The sequence below is a fragment of the Pyxicephalus adspersus genome, chromosome 7, assembly GCF_032062135.1.
Source record: "Pyxicephalus adspersus chromosome 7, UCB_Pads_2.0, whole genome shotgun sequence".
NCBI classification, from domain to species: Eukaryota; Metazoa; Chordata; class Amphibia; order Anura; family Pyxicephalidae; genus Pyxicephalus; species Pyxicephalus adspersus.
In genome coordinates, this window is record NC_092864.1 from 64543565 (window position 1) to 64563450 (window position 19886).

At 35.9% G+C, this 19886-nt stretch overlaps 1 protein-coding gene and 1 long non-coding RNA gene across 2 annotated transcripts; both read right to left on the bottom strand.

Annotated features, from left to right (window-relative positions):
- Positions 1–8536: 8536 nt before the first annotated feature.
- Positions 8537–9746, bottom strand: LOC140334585 (uncharacterized). Its single transcript, XR_011921603.1, has 3 exons — positions 9575–9746; positions 9353–9419; positions 8537–9243 (listed from the first exon to the last, which is right to left on the bottom strand). It is a non-coding gene; the product is annotated as an uncharacterized lncRNA (long non-coding RNA).
- Positions 9747–10413: 667 nt separating this feature from the next.
- Positions 10414–19008, bottom strand: LOC140336088 (CSC1-like protein 1). The gene is made up of 18 exons (XM_072419141.1): positions 18975–19008; positions 15588–15787; positions 15387–15463; positions 14742–14802; positions 14446–14483; positions 14190–14332; positions 13669–13829; positions 13154–13224; positions 12968–13048; positions 12607–12861; positions 12377–12493; positions 12013–12154; positions 11732–11832; positions 11427–11576; positions 11070–11232; positions 10814–10919; positions 10506–10673; positions 10414–10442 (listed from the first exon to the last, which is right to left on the bottom strand). The coding sequence occupies exons 1-18, from the start codon at positions 19006–19008 to the stop codon at positions 10414–10416; spliced, it is 2097 nt and encodes a 698-aa protein (XP_072275242.1).
- Between the last annotated feature and the right edge of the window lie 878 nt (positions 19009–19886).

Genomic DNA, 19886 nt, shown 5'->3' on the forward strand with positions numbered 1-19886 from the left:
ATAAAATTCTTCTTTTTTCTATAAGACATAATGAATATAAAATTAAATTGTTTCATTTTATATTATCCATAAATGCCAAAGTCTACATTTATTTTATATTATATTTAATGATACAGTACAGTTACACAAATAGTACACAAAAGTACACAAAGAATAATGGAATAAAATCCTAATATCTACAATACAAAACACATGATAAATAAGGATGTCAATTTATGCTAAACAAAAATGCTAATGACTCAAAAAGCAAACTATCATCATTTGACTTTGTCGGAGGTATAAAGAAAATGGAAATGGAACTTGTCTGATTCAGAACATTACTTATTCAGTAAACATTTCCTGTCTGTAATGTTCACACTTCGAATTGGAGCAGTGCTTTGGATTACATTGCCTTTTGTCTGAGATGTACTGAAATGTGGTAATGGAATAAACACAAAATTAGGTATATTCTCTGGGGTCTATTTATACATTGTAACTCATTGAATTAGAAAATGTATGAATTGTGGACAAAAGTTTATTTACACATCAATTGAATTGAATCCAATGTAGCAAACGTGTAAATTATGGGTAAAAGTTTAGTAAATCTGAAGTAAAATTAAAATTTAAATAGGCCCTTTTTCAAAATTTAGGATACATTTAAGAAGTGAAAAGGTAAATAGGATACGTGAACACTCTACCAATGCCTATTTACACACTGATTAACCATTAACAGGTCCTTTTGTGACCAAAAACAGGTTCCTTAGTAACAGAGGCAAACCATGTTAAAAGGTAATAATATTTCACTTGGACACCAGTGCTTTACTTTACTTCCCTAGTCTTTGTCCATATGGGTGCCCATATGAAGGGTTCAGCCCCAGGCAGCAGCACTTTAAAGCAGAGGTCCCCAACCACAGGTCAGAGAAGGACCCCGCTTGGGGGGGTGCACCGGCCTGTGGCGCGGACCATGTCTCCCAAAGACATCGTAGGCTCAGGGAGGTGGAGACACAACCAACCCACTCTCCCATCGTAGGTATGAGCCTGCAATGGGATAGTGGGCAGGTTCCGGCATCATGACGTCACTCCGGGGGAAGTTTGTTCCACTTTGAGGGACAAACAGCTCCCTGCGCATGCACGGTCTAGTCCGTGCATTTAGTCGTTCGTGACCTGCAAAAGGTTGGGCACCACAGCTTTGGAGCATGCAAATTTCCCACCTACTTCCTGCCAGGGGGTGGGCCTTCTGTCAATGAACCCTTCTACCCCCAATCCTGTGGCAAGGGCAGGGAGGGGAGGAGTCGCTGCCAAAAGGCTGTCTATCATTCTGCATTATTTTATTTACTTGTTGTTTATATGTTTACAAAACAAAAAAAAACAGAAAAACAATCAAAAGCAGGAGTCACTGAGTCAGTCCCAGCAAGTTCCCAGGGTAAGAGAATATCTTAAAATAATTGTTTATACACTATATTGTTGAATCATTACACCTCCTTTCCATTCATTGTGTCCAGATACCAATGTTTACGATTCAGAAGTTTTACTTTTGCATATTACCCAACCCAAACGTATAAGAACAAACACCATGCATTTATATTTATAGTCTTTGTGTCTCTGCGGCTCATTTATGCATTGATCTGAAACAAAACATCACAAAACAGAACCATAAATTTTCCATTATCAAAAATGTGGTTTTTAGTGACTATCTTCAGATTGAAATTTCAGTTTTACTGCCTTGGAAGAAAATAATAGTGCAGCACATTGACTGAATATTAGTTAACTTTTTTTTCTTAAATGAAAAAAATGTTTCAGTTTTGGGTAAAAGTTGGGTGTAAATATTTATAAAGAGACCCCTATATGTACTAAATTCTATATGTTCCCTTTATTATCTTAATGGTCCATAGAAAATATCTCATAATTAAGTCCTGCAAGTAAATTGTTTTTGGAATACACAAAATACTCAATATGAAGAGGCACTCCACTGTAAGTAAAAGCATAATGGTTCATGTGCAGCTTTGTTGATCTATATTTTTTTTTTACATTTTACAGGTTTGTCAAAAGTTTCTTTCCCTAGCGGTAAAAGTAAGTTTTTAAAATAAATATTTTATAAATAAATAATAAGGGTCTAGTGTAAACAGAGAGATTATTACTTCTGATTTAAAAAAAAGTCTGAATGCAATTCAGTTGCTGACCAGTCGTAAGCAACTTATATTCGGTTATTGGCCAGTTGGACGTTTATAGATCAGATGTGTTGGATGAAGTCATGCCATTGTGTATGAATGATCAGATCAAACCAAGGTAAATATGATATACGAATATCCGGTGGTCCGGGAGGGGAAAGGGGTAATGGGAATGGGGATGTTCCCTGTTGCCCCTGGGGGATTCAAGATATGTGCAGTTGGGCCTCCCTCTTTGGTAAATACAATTTCAGGAATAATAGGGAGCACAAAGAGAGAACAAAGAAAGAGGTTTGAGGCTCAAAAGTCTTGTGTCAAACTATGAATATATTAGTACATATTCACATCATATATACCAAAGTCATACAAATACATAGTTCACAAACATGTTTTTGTTAGAATGTATAAAGTATGTCATACATTATCTTGCCTAGTTCTGTTACAAAGGAGTCACAGAAGTAGGAACATTGATTCAAGTTAACACAACATATTATGTTTGTTTCACAAATTTCTGTTCTAGGTCACAGAAATAGAGTAGTTTACTAGACATAATATTGCTAGCGTGGACAATAGATAGCAAAGAATATATATAAGAAATAAGAGAAAATGATAAGACCCTGTTTTCCGTCTATAAGTCCCCGATGCGTTTCGCCCAGATTAGGCTTCCTCAGGGGTATATGACTTTATACGATTTATGGTAGGTAGTATAAAGATCAGGTCTGAGTAATATATTCAGGACAGTAGTTCCTAAGGTAGTGCCGATACACAAGTAGGATTTATATAAACTAACATAATTGTTTGGTATCATATGATGAAATATGAGGGTGAATATAAGTATTCATCCAGTAGTCTTGTGCTCTTATAAGGTTGCAAGTTGTAAATTAAATGTATAAGAGTTGGATACCAGCAAACCGTAGCTGAAGAGGAATATAGTGTTGCTGCATGGTCAGGTGCTAGCAAAAGGGTAAACAGTATCACAAACTAAACATGATCACAAGGAGAAAATATTAGATGTGTTTGTAATGTTGAATCAGTTGCACAGGCTTGTTTCTGCAAAGTAAGGGATGTGTCTGAATCTCAGAGCAGACTCCATTTAATTTCTTAAGGTTTGACATCTACGAACCCAAGAACTAATGCAATTATTCATATTAAATTATTTGTGTATGACTGATTAAAAGATATTATTTCAGCAGTTTGCAGCACCATACCTCCCTTATTCGCTTTGCTATTATGTAAAATGGTCTACAATAATGGAATTCATTATTTTGGAAATTTGAAAAAGACTCCTAGGTCAATTTAATTGACACCAATGTTTTTTTTGGCTAATCTGTAAGTCTTTCTTGCCGCTGAGCATTCCTCCCACTGACAACCACGCTAATGAATGTGAGCTAGGGATATATTAATTTTAGCAGGGATTCCCAAAAAACATGAAAATTATTTCAAGGGGTTCACCCATGTTAAAGAAAATTGGGAAACAGTGGCCCTGATTTATTAACCCCCCTAGCGTTCTAATTCTGTCCGTATTGCTGTGCAAAAAGTGCTACAATTTTTTTTGCATAGATATTTGTTGTTTATTATTGTTGAGCTGTAATTCTTAGGAATACGCTCCGGGTATGAAAATTATATTTATTCATTATATTATAATCATAAATTATAATATAATAAATATTGTTAAAAAATAATGAAATAATAGACCACAACAATCAATGTAATTTAAAAATGTTATCAAAAATTTATTTTCACTGAAATTTGTCCAAACAAGGGTATATTTATATTGATAAATAATAAAATAATAATAATAATAATTTAAATTAAATGTAGATTTTTGAAGAAAAAATAATTACATGTCTAGTAGACATCCCGGGTAAGATTGATTTTTGAAGCAGGGTGCTGCACAAAGTCCAACATCACAATCAGGACAGTAGAATCTGGTTTCCTTGCAGATCTTCCTTCCTCTGTCATCAGTCTTTGAGCAGCATACAACGCACATCCTTGTAGGTGCTGCCTTTCTCTGGGTTGGTGGGATGTATTCAGTGAAGTGACGACCAGTCAAGCATTCCAGTTTGACAACGGCTACCTAAATGTTTTGGTTAAGGCACAATAGTAATTTACCCTAAATTTCTTTATAATTTCCCTTGTATATTTTTTTATGTCTTTCATATGCCATCCTATTATCCACCTTCCCTCATACATTTCTACCAGCGCTACATGCGTGTATATTTACGTATGCGCATGTAGCCATGCTAATATAATTTCTCTTGCATAACCTTTTCCTGCACTTGCACGAATCTTCACACATGGGCAGTTAAAAGTTTTAATCGGCTCTGGCCAGTGCCCCCCCCGAGCAGGTCAGGAATAGGACCCTCCTGGGAGGACGCACTGGCCAGAGCCACAGACCATGTCCCCGGCTTAGGAAAGTGGGCCGACTGTGTCCCTGGACATAACCCGCCCACTTTCCCATTGCAGGCTTAGATCTACGATGGGAGAGAGGCGGAGCTATGTCATGATGACGTCACTATGGGGGAGGTTTCTCCCCTTTGATTGACACCTGGCTCTCCGCGCATGCGCAGTCAGGAGCTGGTGATTTTAGTGGTCCACGGAATCAAAAAGGTTGGCGACCACTAATCTACACCAGCTTAACTATGGGCAATACATAGGGCAGAAGTGTTTCAGACACCATTATCACACCAACTTCTTTAAAAACACATATGTGCGGGCTCACACATGCGCAGTATGACATTAGCGCATGCGCCCCAGTTTACTCATGCTCAATAAGATTTTACATTGAACTGACGTGAACTGAATCCCATCATCTGCGTATAAATACACTGAGCAAAGTAAAAGAGCTCCTTTCTAGCAACCATCCGTTAAGAAAATTTTTTACCCAAATCCTCTCTCCCCTGGGTGAAGGTAAGACAAGCTATCCGTTACATACTTTTTAACCCTTTAGATGCCTTATAACACCGACAATTACCTTTTTGCTTCTGAATAGCAAACCTTTTGGATGCAAATTAGACACTAAAAAAAATTGGACCCATCAATTTATCTATTTACCAACCTAAACTTTTCTCTTTGATAATTAAACTGTTATTTGGTGTATCCTTTTACACATAACCTAAAAAAACAATATCCATCCTCATAGAAAACTTCCTGGGAAGCGAACCAGTCCCTATAGATTAGACCGCTTGCACACATACCATCCACAAAGTGAGTTTGTGTATTGCTATTGAATATTTTATTTTCTCCACTACCATTTGAAAAATATGATCACTAACAACTCCCCCCTCCCCCCTCCATTTACAGCGACACTATGTCCAAAAAAATCCTACTTCCTTTGGAATATCACCTGATTGGTTATAATCCCTAATCAGTGGGTACCTCAACATCTCTTCAGACACATTTACTATTCTGCAAAACTCACCCCATTATTATAGAAGTATGTGCAGCAAATAAACACTATGGGATCTAATTATTTCCACCAGGGAACTATTCCAACATCCTACCTATGCCTAAACGTAAATCGTCACCTAACAAAGATGTTTCTGCACCTTATCCACTTCCAAAATACAAGTAAGTGACACACTGACAATCTTGTATTATATATAATTTATATAACTAGCGTTGAAGTATGGTATATTCAAAGAATGAACTTTTTGAGACGTCTCCTTTATACAATGAAAATGTTCCTAACTTTTAAATGTTCCAAATAGGAGTTTTTGATGTGTTTTTGATAACGTTTACATGTGATAATATGTTGATATAAAAGTATGTGATAGATAAATTATTGACATACTGACATAATGCAGAATGTGTTTTCTTTCCTCTTCCTGTTTGAATCTATATATGATAATATATTTGAAGGTGAGCCACCTCTAAGAAGTATTTGAACAGGTAAGTGGACGAAGAAAGGAAAGAGGTTTGAGGCTCAAATACTTATTTGCAAAGAGTGAAGTGTATTGATACAATATTTTATACATAGACCATCTAATACACAAAAACTCTGCCATGGCGCTTCTGATATCTCTTTGGTTCCGGCCCAGCCTGGTGGCCCTCGGTGGTCTCATGTGAAGATGGGCACCCCGATCACATCCTGGGGGTTGCAGAAGCTTTCAAGAAGGTCAGATCTTTGGGCACCACGGCACAGTCATATGAACGGTTGTACGGTTATGCTTATTACCTTAATGTAATGTAATGTACTTTTTATAGTACGTACTTATATCTTGTCTTGTGAAAAAATAACAGGACAGAAAGAAAAAAACATCATTTGCTTTTGTGTATTAGATGGTCTATGTATAAAATATTCTATCAATACACTTCACTCTTTGCAAATAAGTATTTGAGCCTCAAACCTCTTTCTTTTCTTCGTCCACTTACCTGTTGACATATACTTGCCGTTCTCAGTATCTTTTTTTTACCCCAAGCCACACTCTGGGTTACTGCTGGGGAGGGTAATTGTGGGGAGGGTAATAGATTAGCTTGTGTGCAGGACAGAGGCTTAATAGAGGGTGGGGCAGTTTGCATGAATTGCAAAAGGAATCTTTTGCTAAACACTGCTGAACAACATCTTGGAACTCTTTAACCTCCCTAGCGCTTCATTTCTTTCCGTTTTTTTATGTCTAAAAGCGGTACATTGTTTTTCATGAAAATGTATTTTACTGTATAATATAATAGTATGAGTATAATAACGTTTGAAACACAAAATCATGTAAAAACAATAAATTGAATAAATTAAAAAATCTATATAATTAAAAAAAATAAATTTTTTTAAATAAAAAAAAAATACATAATATACTCATACTATTATATATACTGTAAAATAAATGTTCTTGAAAACAATGTACTGCTTTTACACATAAAAATCCAATGTGTTGCATTCAATACAGTTATTTTGTACTGAATGCAATACAAATGGATTTTGAATTTCCCGCCCGCCCTGCCGGCAACGTGCACACGCACCGACGTCGCCGGGAACTCCCCCGGTGACTCATCGGATGCAGAAGCAGGAAGAAGACGGAGATTGCTGCGCTGAACGGCACGGGACCCCGGCGGATCAGGTAAGCGCCGTATTTACTAACCTTCCATAGGTGTTCCAACCCTGAGTGTGACTCGGGGTTACCACTTTTAGTAACTTTTTTCTACCCAGAGTCTCGGGGTTACCGCTAGAGAGGTTAATAACCAAGACAAACTCTGCAGTTGTTTCTTTTGCATATCAAAGCACAGCTTGCTCCAGAAGTTAATGAATGTCTAGGCTCCATAAAGTCTTTAAGTCTTTTTTTTTGCTTTATTTGCAATCAACTGAGATTTTTTTACAATATCTGACACCACACTGCCTATTAATATGTTGAGACAAACATCTGTCCTAATTGCATTTATTACAATAATGTACCTGTTCCGACTTACATACAAATTCAACTTAAGAACAAACCTTCAGTCCTTATCTCGTACGTAACACGGGGACTACCTGTAATAGTTGCTGTTGGACGTTGTGTTTCATTGATTTGTCTATCAATGCCCTTTTGTACTGTTATCCTATTTCTTTATCCATCCATCTACATGTTTCTATCTAGGCACGTTTATTTTGATTCATAGCACATTGTGGATGGAAACCATAAATATTTTAACTATACATTTGGAATCATATTGGCTCTCTTATGCTTTGTGTGATATCAATATTAGCCAGAGGATGGCAGTAGCATTTCATGGAAGTCAGATTTTGTACAGGTTTGATGAGATTTTTGTAATCAGCAGTGAATATTGTAGACAGGAGCACAATGATGTGAACAGCTCATTTGCAATTCTTTGCAGTTAGATATAGTAGCTTGGTATGACAGGTCACCTGAACAGGTGTTGCAAACAACTTTATAGACCCCCTCCTATTGCTTCTTAAATTCTTGGGAATAGAAAAAATTCTAAAATCTGTAAATTTTGATTTCCTCTTGAGACAGAGTTTTTGTATAGTGTACATTGTACGTTAGATTTGGAGCACAGAAGTAGTTGATTGTGGATTGGGACATACCTGTTTGGCCCTTTCCAACATGCCAATTTCACTAACCAGCAGTCACAATCAATGAACTCTGCTAAGTGTCTGTAGCTTCTGGGGAAACATTATTTGCTTCACAGTCAAGAGGAAACTTGACGTCTATAATATCTAACTTACTAATAAGTTAGAAATGATGTCCCAGAGTGTCCAGTTTCCCTGGTGTCACAATGTAATGCAATCATGAAATAAATCCTTTGCAGACACAATTGAAATAATAAAGTGACCCAGTTTTTTGCTATCACATTCAGTTTTTATGGTACAGGTTACCCTCCATTTTTGTCAAAAAACATACAAATTTTACATACAATGAAAAAATGATGAAATAACTTGTTTATTTACATTTATTTTGTTTATACAAAGAAATTATTGTTACTCTATTACATTTTATTTTACAGTAAAATATCTGAAAATTAATCAGGTAAGCCCTTAAGGTAAAAAATTAGGCTTATAGCTTTTCCTGGAGTGTTCAGTGTTAGGACAATCCTGCTCATGTTCCAAAAAATAGTCCTTCAAATCTTGCTTGAATTGCTCACCTTGCACAAGGTTTTCCGGGAAGTTATAAAGATGGCTATGCAGAAAATGCACCTTGATGCTCATATTGCAACCAAGCATTTTGTAGCTCTCCAAGAGTTTCTAGACAATTTCCGTTCTGATCCAACTGTGTTGGTGATATTGCAACAACTCAATGACTCCAGGTCTGCATATTCTTCACAAAGAGAAACTGAATGTCCGATTGGTACTGACTCAAATATATTGCCATTGTGAAGGAGGACATACTTTAAGCTCTGCTTTGAGCTATCGATGAATAGTCGCCATTCAGTTGACTTATAGATTGGAATTCCGAATTCCTCCATTAAACCAGGTATGTTATGGCAATACTCAAAGCCACTGTCAGTTCTAAAGTACTGTAGAGATGCAATTTATCTGGTTCGAAAGTACAATACCTTCGTTCCTTTTTCAAGTAAGTTTTTCTCACACAGTCTTGATGCTAGAAGTTCTGAAGCCTTCTTCGATAATCCCAAATCATGCCATGTGGGATGATCGCATTCATTTGGTAATCTGCAAATATTGAAATAAAATGGTTAGTAAAATTTTTAAATAAAAAGATTGGTAATCAATAAAGGATGCCCAGATTAAGACATTTGATAAGTCATTACATTTATCTTACCTTTTAAATTATATAAAATCGCCGACTCTTTGTTGGTGGTGTGTGATGATAGCATTAATTTGGTAATCTGCAAATAATGAAAAAGAATAAAAGTGTTAGTTTAAAACTTCTATTCACAAAATACGTTTTTTATGTGTAATATAATTGTATGTATGTATGTGTATATACATATATATATATATATATATATATATATATTTTTTTTTTAAGTACTATACCTACCTTAGAGCTCCACCAAAAGCACTTATCTAGCTGTACTCCATATTTGTAGTGGTACCCAACACTCTTCTGTACAGCTCCCTAAATGGATGTTCGTAGATGACGCGTCTTTTTGTTTTAAGTGTATTTCCTGGAAGAATGATGAGATTTCTTTCTTACTCTTCTATTTTTTGCTTATTACTCCTAAAATAAACATAAATGGTTAGAATTTACATTCTATACTATAAATGTTGTTATATATAACACAGTAAACTATAAATGTAATTCTGGAGATTGTGTATGTTATTCCTGCTACTTACCTTATTTTCATGGATAATTCTTGTAAAATGTGCTCGTGTCCACAGGTGGTTCTATCTCATTGGATTCGTTTGGCTCATCTTCTATTTGGATGACAACTTCACTGGGGAAGTATTTCTGGAATGACAGCTGGGGAGAGTCTTTATTGTTGGGGCTCTCCAATCCTGGTTGTGATTCCACCTTCTGTAAAATATAAAAAATAAACTGTTAGAACGTTCAGTCCTATAAAATGAACATGTAAGTGGTATGTAATACATACATCTTTAACCTTTCTAAAGGTTGTATTACCTCCAACTATACTAGGGTTGTGCTTTGTAAGATTTAATAAAGTCATTTGGCATCTATTGATGGTAAATTTGACAATAATTAAATACTGTGGTACAGTAAACAACGTACTTACCTTGAATAGGCAGAAAGACATGATGATGTGATTATTCGCATTTCCCAGGACTATTAAGATAATTACTAGTAGAATAGCTGCCAGGATTATTGTCAGTGGAATCCAACCTTAAAAAGCAAAAAAAAAAGCTGGTTAGAAAAAAGTTCTATGTCCAATTGTTAAAGTACATATTTCCTATCCAATAAACATTGATAAACATAAAGTAATTGTAGAAGAACTTGCTAGAAATCCTCTTACCTCTCTTCACGAGACAGAAAAGGAACAGCCACAGTAGGTTGAAGAATGGACCGGCATATGACAATTCTACAGCTTTCTCATGCACTCCTTTGCTCAGTTTCGATGGACAATGTACATAATAGAAATTGTACATGTCTACACGGCGCTTCACTATTAGGTATATTAAAGCTGGGGAAACAAAAGAATAGATGGTTAGTTCATAGTTCACAGGCTATAGAGAATCTAATGCAGCCATACAATATCTCAGCATTGGCGAGACAGCCATTTACTGATACTATTCAATTATACAAAATAGTTTAATAACTTACCACAAGGGATCACCACAGGGCAAATATTGCTATACGCCATAGCAAGAGTGATGACGCACAGCATCCTAGCGTACATTTCTCCAAATGGAAATTCTTGAGCCTGATGCTAAAGAAAAAAAGAAGATACAAGGGTTAGTACAATACAAGATCAGTCTGTTACATGAAAAATGAAATAAACAATAGACAGCAGACATTTGACCGTAACTGTATTTAATGAGACTTTTATACAGTTAGATTGTCTTTCTCTCATACATACCTGCATGATGGTGATCCTCTCTGCTGTTGATCTTGCTAAAGCCATGCGCAGCATGTACCAGAGAAATTCCGGCAGCCGCAACAGGTCTAGCATGTTGGCCATAAAAGCTGCGAAAATGATGTAGTGGATGGCAACAGCTCCTTTGTGAGGCCTGAATATGCATCTAAAAAAAATAAAAAACAAGACTGGTTAGTAATACTTTTTGGTTAATCCATTTTGGTTATAAAGATCATAAAATGAAAGCAGAAAACATATTGTTTTATATTTACAAAAGTTCAACTCTGTTTAATTTTTCTTTTTGCACTTTTATAAATATGTACTATAGTAAAAATAAAAGAAAAGACCATCTGTACTTACTCTAGTCTGATGTGACCAGTAACATGGAGTGATTTGAACAGCCAGGTGAAGAAGCTGTATAAGCTGTTCAGGTTAAGCGCCGGTGATATGAGCACCATGAAAATAAGGAAGAAGAACATCTTGCAGATCATAGATTTTTGTTCTGACGATCTGTGACAAAGCAAATAAATAAAGTGTTAGTGGTGTCACCTAAATATCCTTTTTTTGTTTCATCCATATATATTAAAGTCAAAGAGCTATGTTAATTGTGTATTTTAAAAAAAATAATTTGACAGTGGTAAAAATGTCACTTAATAATAACTTACCTTAACCAGTGCCTCTCGAATGGTATGGAAAAACAAATGATGTTCCGGAGCAACACCGCAAAAGTCACCAGCTGGATCGTTGGAAAAAAGAAAAAGGCCCTCTGTAAAGACAAATGATATTAAAGGTTAATTTATTGTACAGACATAAAAAGAAAATGTCACCCCCCCCCCCCCCATTTTGCATATATAGCATTTACAATCTAAAACTAATCCCCATATATATATATATATATATATATATATATTTATTTATATATAGATTATTGCTTATTATTACTTACATTGAGATAGTAAATGGGCCCTGAGTCCAGACTGGTAAAGATACTTTGAGGGGTGGAGAGGTAGAGCAAAATAATGAAGAGTATGGTGTTAATGACAACAAAACATGCCCACCAATTGAATCCACGCACAGTCAAATTACCCCTAAAAAAGAAAATAAAAATGGTTAGATTGCGACATAATACACAGTATAATGTTGAAATGTTATTAAGTGGTATAGTAGAGTAAAGATACAAGACATAAATGACATACATTACTCTTCTAAAAGTCATTTATGTATTTAATCTTAAGTAAACATTTTATGGTGTAGCTTTGATCTGGAGTACACAATTTACCAAAGATTCTATAAAATGCAGCACAACTTACCAATAAATGTCTTCTGGGAAATGGGCTTCAGAAACTGACCATTGTGAAATTTGAATTTGGTCACTGACGCTTGACTGTGGCTTTCTTTGACATTTGGTCTTAAAATCACTGAGGATTCTGGAAACAGAAAAAAAAACAAATAGGTTAGCAATCATTCTCACTCTTGTATTAATTTTAGGTTAGTTTTTCTTGCATTAGTTTTTAAATACAATTTCAGATAAAGTACTTACCCACTGGCCATTGATTTTTCAGTAAAAGTAACGAAGGCCATTCCGATATGTGATTGGTGGATGGCTTCCATTTTTTTCTCATATTGTTCTTCCAGGTTCGTCTTCAAGGTCTTATAATGTTCAATAGCGTCCTGCTGGCATCTCTGTAGTGGGCAACAGCAGAGGCATCCAAGTCGTGTTGGGTTTATTGTAACCTGCTTGCCGGTTGTCTTAAGAAAGTTGGTATAGTACCCCAAGTTTTTACAAGCTTCATGCCTAAGAAAAAACACATTTTGGTTAGTTTTATAATAAATCAGAATTTTGTATTTGCCTAGAATAGAGTTGAGGGCTCCGTAGAGAATATCCTGTAAGAGATAATTACCTTTTTTGATTGATCTTGATGATCTCAGAGACATCCCGGCAAAGATGGATGTTGAGCAACTTGCAGGTTGGATATGCTTCACTGGAAAACAAAAAACATTTTTGGTTAACAAACTTTAAAAGTCAAAACATTATATACAGATAAACAACAGATAAATACATACTAGGATATAGAAAATTAAATTACCTGAAGTGCTTTAAAATGGTCTCCTCATCAGCACTTTGGGGCAATCCAGTGATAAAAATGGTGTGTTTCACCTGCCAAAAAAAAATAAGATGGTTAGTATACTTAACCACATTACCAAACTGTCTACCTAAATTTATCCCTGACTCCTTATATCTCAGAGTATGATGGCAGTAGGCATCCCAAATTTTGGAATTGTATTTATAATGATAAATCTAAAAATTAAAAAGTAATCTAAAAAGTAAGGATAAAGTACTAACAACAGGGGACTTTTATGTAAATGCAGTAACAGTAGGTTAGTAATTTTTTACTGTGTACTTTATCCATGCATTACTGCATTCTTCTGTGAATAAACTATGCAGGAATTGTTTGTGCAGTGTGATATAAAAGAACTTGTGAGAGTGTAAGATTGAGAGTAGTGCTGTAGTGAATACATGAATCCTCTATAGTGAAAGAAATGATCTAACCCACTAACATCTGAAGCAATTATATAAAATCCGTGGAAATGCTGTACTTACCATATCTTCATCACTGTAATGTATGGAGGAGGCATGTTTCCTCATGTAAAAGAACAGGGAAGCTGACAGAAGGACTGCGACAACACTGTGAATCCACAGGAAATCATCCCTGTTCTGTACGTTTCCCGTAGTTGTCATTGTGAAGGATGTTGAATTTTTTCCTACAATAAAAAATAATGTAGTGTTAGAAAAAAAGTTCATAATATTGACAACCTATATAAAGAACCCATCCCAGCCAGTATTTTTGAAGATTTTGATTACAAATTTTGATTTTGGTACGTTTCATTCTAATTAGGTGTAAAATCCCCTATGCTTGTGAAGTTTTATTGGTGTTAGTCACCAATTCAAATTCCTGTGTAAGCAATGTTTGAGAGCAGATCTGACTTGCTGATCTGATCAATGCAGCTTGCCAGGAAGTATCTTAGTTTGTAATTTTGTGTATGTGCTGTTTTCTGAGGTGATCCAGTGTTAATGAAACTTCCCTATCAATCTCCCTCTCATACCCCTCACAATGTACTTACCAAAAGCAGTCCCTCGTATGTTCATTGGTACCAGGAAGCCCAATGATACCACAGTTGCGACAGCAAAGAAGTTGATCATGCGTCGCTGAAAGGTTAAATAATGACGTGCATCTTCACCGCAACGCTCGTAGATGTCAGTGCAGCTGCATTAAAGAAAAAAAAAAAGTGTTAGAATGTTATTCAATGTATATATATATTAGCAAATAATATCTATATGACGATAGGCTAGGTAGCAAGGTTTGGAGTCTGAACCTACCTTATGCTCAGAAAGCACGTGATCCAGGAGTACCAACTCTGAAAAATATAAAAAAGAGATGTATTAGTATAAAGCCCACACAAAGGTGGCAATATATAACAATAGAAAAGCTGTGTGGAACAGCAAAGGAGCAGTTACTGAACACTCTGAGTTCGACCAGTGTCAGCGGAATCTATACCCTCGAACAGTTGCTGATTTCTGGCCACTTATAAGGTGTGGATGGGAAACGGCTGTGGTCAGAGTGATTAGTAAATGCTTCCATGAGGATCTTCTACACAGTATGCATATGCACTTACCCTTTTTTGCTCTATTTCTAAAGCTGTTTCGTCTGGTTTGTGACAGTTGGTGTAAAGAAATCTGAAAGATAAAATTATTGTGTTAGTTTTGCAATAATATTACATTGATTCAAGCAAATTATCACCCTGATTCCAGGACTTTATCACCCTAATCTCAAAACATACAGGCCTAGTTATGTCACACCACTACCTTGATTCTCAGAGCCCCTCTAAATGTTCCCTCAGTTCCCTAAATGATTCTCAGAGCCCCTCTAAATGTTCCAATTATTTCTGGTTTGTATTAGAAATCTCCAACCCCCCCAGTGTGACACGTTTTCCTAGATCAGCCTATTGTAAATTGGCTGTCTACACATAGCAACAAAAAAATGAAATATACATGGCCATTTTCAGCACACGCAGTCTACTATGTTAGCCTTACTGTAATGAGTATTAGGGTCCTATTAAAATGAATATCACCCCACTGCACTGCACATGGAGAAAGTGTCAACACACACACAAGCATTGTTACTTAGTTTTTCTTCATTACTGTAAAATCAAATTAGACTAATTTGATTTCCCAGTAATGAAGAAAATTTAAGTAACAATGTAAGTTTATCATTTTTAATACTTCATTTACTCTAATTAATAGGAAACATTCTGACTTACCTGTCACTTTCATGCACCAGAACAATATGGCCGAAATTCCACACTTTCCTGATGGCAAGGAAAGTCATCACACAAAGCTGAAAAACAAAAGAAAAAGAGTGTTAGAAGTTATCTACAGAAGCACCAAATTGTCTCCATACAGCAGCATTTTGATGCACAATTTGCACATATTGCACATATATTTAAATGTGGAAAACATACCAGGCCTGTGATGATGGACATCAGAAACATCAGAACAACTCCTCCAAAACCCATGAAATCCATCCGGGAGCTGCTGAAAGAACCTTCATAACACACACTCTGCCTCTCCTCTGCCTCAAGGACATAAGAAAGGTTAAGCACACTGACAAAGTTTTCAAAGAACTTCATTCTCTGTAGGATTTCCATCGCTGGTTCAAAAACTGTAACAAAACAAAATTTTCAGTGTTAGACAAGTACTTCTAAAATCTTCATGATCATATTTTATTTTGTTATGTTATGCACATATATTAACCAACGGGTATGAGGGAATTAAAAACAAAACATAAAATGAATGATGTGTGTAAATGGGCCTTTATTCCTAGACTGCACATTTTCAAGAACCATATAATTTAAAATTGGATAATGATATAGCCCTTGAAAATCCAACCTCTGAACCCCCTTGTTTCAAAAAATTATTTTGATTGATAATCAATCAAAGGGTTGTGGGTATTGCTACTTTAATTTAAAGGGGAAAATACACACACACATATACATATCACTCATAACAATTAATATATATATATATATATCAACAGGTTATACATTGACCTCAGGTCTGGCTTGGTAATTGTTCCTAATGCTGATGTTGTTTAAAAAAATGTAATTTGATTAACATGGCAGAAGTTGAAAATTAGTCACATTACTGAAAACGCAGATGCTAAAGTTTAACTATGGGCCTATTAAAAATGTCATTATACATAGGTATATGTCAATGGAGGCAGATTGTGGAAAAGTGAGAGAACTGTCTCTCTCACTTTTCTACAATCTGCCTCCATTGACATATACCTATGTATTTTCAAAGTATTTTCCTAAAAACTGAATTTTATTAAATTATACATTTAAAAACGAGACAAAGGTATCCTACACTAGCCCTAAGATACCACAGGTACACTAATCTTGAAAGCATACAGTAGTTAGAGCATATAACAAAAATTATAGTTTATAGCAATGTACTTGTTTCCGTCCCAACGCGTTTCACCCTGCAGAGCTTCTTCGGGGTATTGGGAGAGTTGGTGTTATTGCTGAAACTTTTGACCGAGTAAAGGAGGGTATGTGGGTCGAACGAGACTCAATGTTGTTATATTAATATTGTTTAGTATTTAGATGCTCCTTTCTTGCTAATATTATGGTTAGTTATAATATTCTGAAGAATCTCAGTTTTTAAGTTCCATAATGAAGATTGTTGTGAGGATAATAGGTGTCCCTACCCTAGACTAGAGGTAGGATGAGAGAAGCAATAATGTCCAATGCAGTACTTGTAGCGTTAGTGGTGAATAAGAAGATCAGCATATCCGCAGTCAGTCACCAGGGGTAAACTATGGTTACACAAACACACATGTATATGACTATATGTGTTTTCAGTCTATACACTAATTTTCAAATTCAGTTTTGGACTTAATTAAAAAATTCTGTCTTTTTTTTTTTTTTAAATAAAAATCAGTGCTACTATAGTGTGATTGCTACTATGGTGTGTCTATAGTGAATGGTGTACCATTCAGCTTTCCTCTCCTAGCGACAGATACTATTTCGGAGCAGACTTCCCAACAGTATATGAACTAACCATGGTATTTGTGGATCTAGCAGTAAGCTTTGGCACTTCTATTATTCGGATGCTCCAAAGGTAAACTAGCTCTAAAATTTCACAGAACTTCAAATTACAATGGAGTCTTCCAGTCAAATCCGCGTACTGGAAGAATTCGTTCCCCTTTCTTACTGATTGAACGGACTGGCAACCCTTTCGTTTGCACCTCCATACGGCACATTATTTCAACGGACCTTCTTGTTCGTCAACGTCACTGGGCCATCGCACTTGTGGCAAGAATTTTCCTCAACCGGGAGACCATGTTGAAGGAGATATTGGGACGATGTTTCTTCACTTTGCACCACTCCAGTATAAAACTGTGGTAACAACATTTTTTGTAGGTTATGCTTGTTTCTATTGGTAACGGCTAATCTTAATGGGAATTTTAATGAATTAGAAGGGGAGTTGTTTTTTTTAGTAGGGACGATTGCTATGATGCTATTATGGTTACTAAGGTAAACAAAGACGTTTCTGGAGTAGGATTTCCATCTCTGGTTTAAAAACTGTGACAAAACAAAACTTTCAGTGTTAGACAAATACTTCTAAAATCTTCATGATCATATTTTATTTTTTTATGTTATGCACATATATTAACCACCTGGGCGTTACACTGAGGTCTAGATTTCTGTACCAAAAGCAGTACACTGTTTTTCATGAATGTTTTTTTTTAAATTGTAGACCTGTAACTTACAGAAATATGTCCAAACAAGGGTCTAGTAGATATCATGAATATAAAAAAAGTTTGGAACACACAATCATGTAAAAAAAAAACATTTACTTTTAATAAAATTAAAGAAAAAACACAAAAATCAGCTTAAACAAGAATACATAAATAAATCAAAAATACTGAAACTACTGAAAAAGCAATACCTGTATATTGTATAGTACTATATTATTCTAAAACACCTCCCTAGTGTGGTAAATTTTTGAATTTCCCGGTTATTTACTTTGTACTTTTTTTTACTATTTTCTATTAAATTGGATACAGGAGTTTGTATCCAATCCAATACAAAATGTGAATTTGAATTTCCCAGTTAAATACTTTGTATTTATTTTATATTATTTTGGATTGGATACAGGAGTTTGTATTCAACCCAATACAAAATGAGAGTTTGAATTTGAATTTCCCGCTGATGGGCACACGTGCCGACGACGTCATCAGGGATCGCTGAGGGACACGTACACGCAACGCGAACAGAGAAGAGAAGAAGAAGCTGGCGGAGAAGACAGGCACCCGGCGCTGGAGAGGGAGATCGATGCTGGAGAACGACGCTGGAACAAAAGAACACGGGATGATTACAGAGGACCCAGGTAAGTGATGGCTTTTAACCACCTGAGAAAAGTTTAGGTTTAACACTTTCTGCAAGTGTTTTTACCCCGAACCAAGGTTGGGTTTAACGGCCAGGTGGTTAACTAACTGTTATGAGGGAATTAAAAACAGAACATTGAATGATGAATGATATGTGTAAATGGGCCTTTATTGCTACTGATAGACTGCACATAGAACTTTTTTAGGTGTTCAGAAGCAGGATTTTCAAGGGCCAAATAATTTAAAATTGGATAATGATATAGCCCTTGAAAATCCAACCTCTGAACCCCCTTGTTTCAAAAAATTATTTTGATTGATAATAAAACCCTTTGGTTGTGGCTATTGCTACTTTAATTTAAAGGGGAAAATACACACACACATATATATATATATATATATCTCAATCATAACATGTCAACTGACCTTCTTGTTCATCAACATCACTGGGCCATCGCACTTGCGGCCAGAATTTTCCTCAAGCGGGAGACCATGTTGAAGGAGATATGGGGACGACATTTCTTCACTTTGCAGCACTCCAGTATAAAACAACAACATTTTTTGTAGGGTATGCTTGTTTCTATTGGTAACGGCTAATCTTAATAGGAATTTTAATGATATAGAAGGGGAGTTGTTTTTTTTAGAAGGGGCAGTTGCTATGATGGTTACTAAGGTAAACAAAGAAGATTCTGGAGTAATAGGCAATAAACAGCATATGAGGTAGGAACAAAATATGATGGTAGCAATCACTATAGTAGCCCCTAAAAATCTTTCATTATCATCAGGAACATTCACCAAGCCAGAGCTGAGCTCTAAGCAATAAAGATTTGTAAAGCAATTAGTCCTTACAAATCCTGCAATGACTGAATCATATTGAAGTTTAGGCCTGAATAATAAAGTCTGCTAGAACATAGCTAAACCCCAAAAGGCTACTCTACACTTTGACCATGAGAGCTTTTCCTAACGCTCAGTAGGTCACGGTATACCTAGCACAGTACTGAATACTGTAAATGGCAGTTATTCAGCTCCCAGCCATCCCTAAGCCTAAGGTCCCACACAAATCTAAGATGACACTTACCTCACTCCAGGGACAGAATGACCTAAAATCAGTACCCCTGGCTTTTATACCCCCCCCCCCCCCCCAGTCTGCACTGTGATTTCATATGAAGTGGGAGGAGCCAAACCTCACAGCCAATCACATGCTTGCACTGTTTCCGCAGTAACGGTTTGGTGCTCAGCCTTAGGGGCCATTTTTAGCACGGTAAAGGATAAAATGGTCAGCCTACATGTGATGAATCCATACATTAAATATAATACTAAATATGGCATTATTATATTAAATGGTTTCTGAATGGTCACCCCAGAAAATTAT

Excerpts from the sequence above, each read along its gene's own strand:
- LOC140336088 (XM_072419141.1), bottom strand. The coding sequence starts at position 19,008 with ATGGTCTCCCGCTTGAGGAAAATTCTGGCCGCAA. Across the intron at positions 13,225-13,668 it reads ATTACAGTGATGAAGATATG|GTGAAACACACCATTTTTAT; the intron begins GTAAGTACAGCA and ends TTTTTTTGGCAG. Across the intron at positions 11,577-11,731 it reads TTCGAGAGGCACTGGTTAAG|ATCGTCAGAACAAAAATCTA; the intron begins GTAAGTTATTAT and ends GCTTTGTCACAG.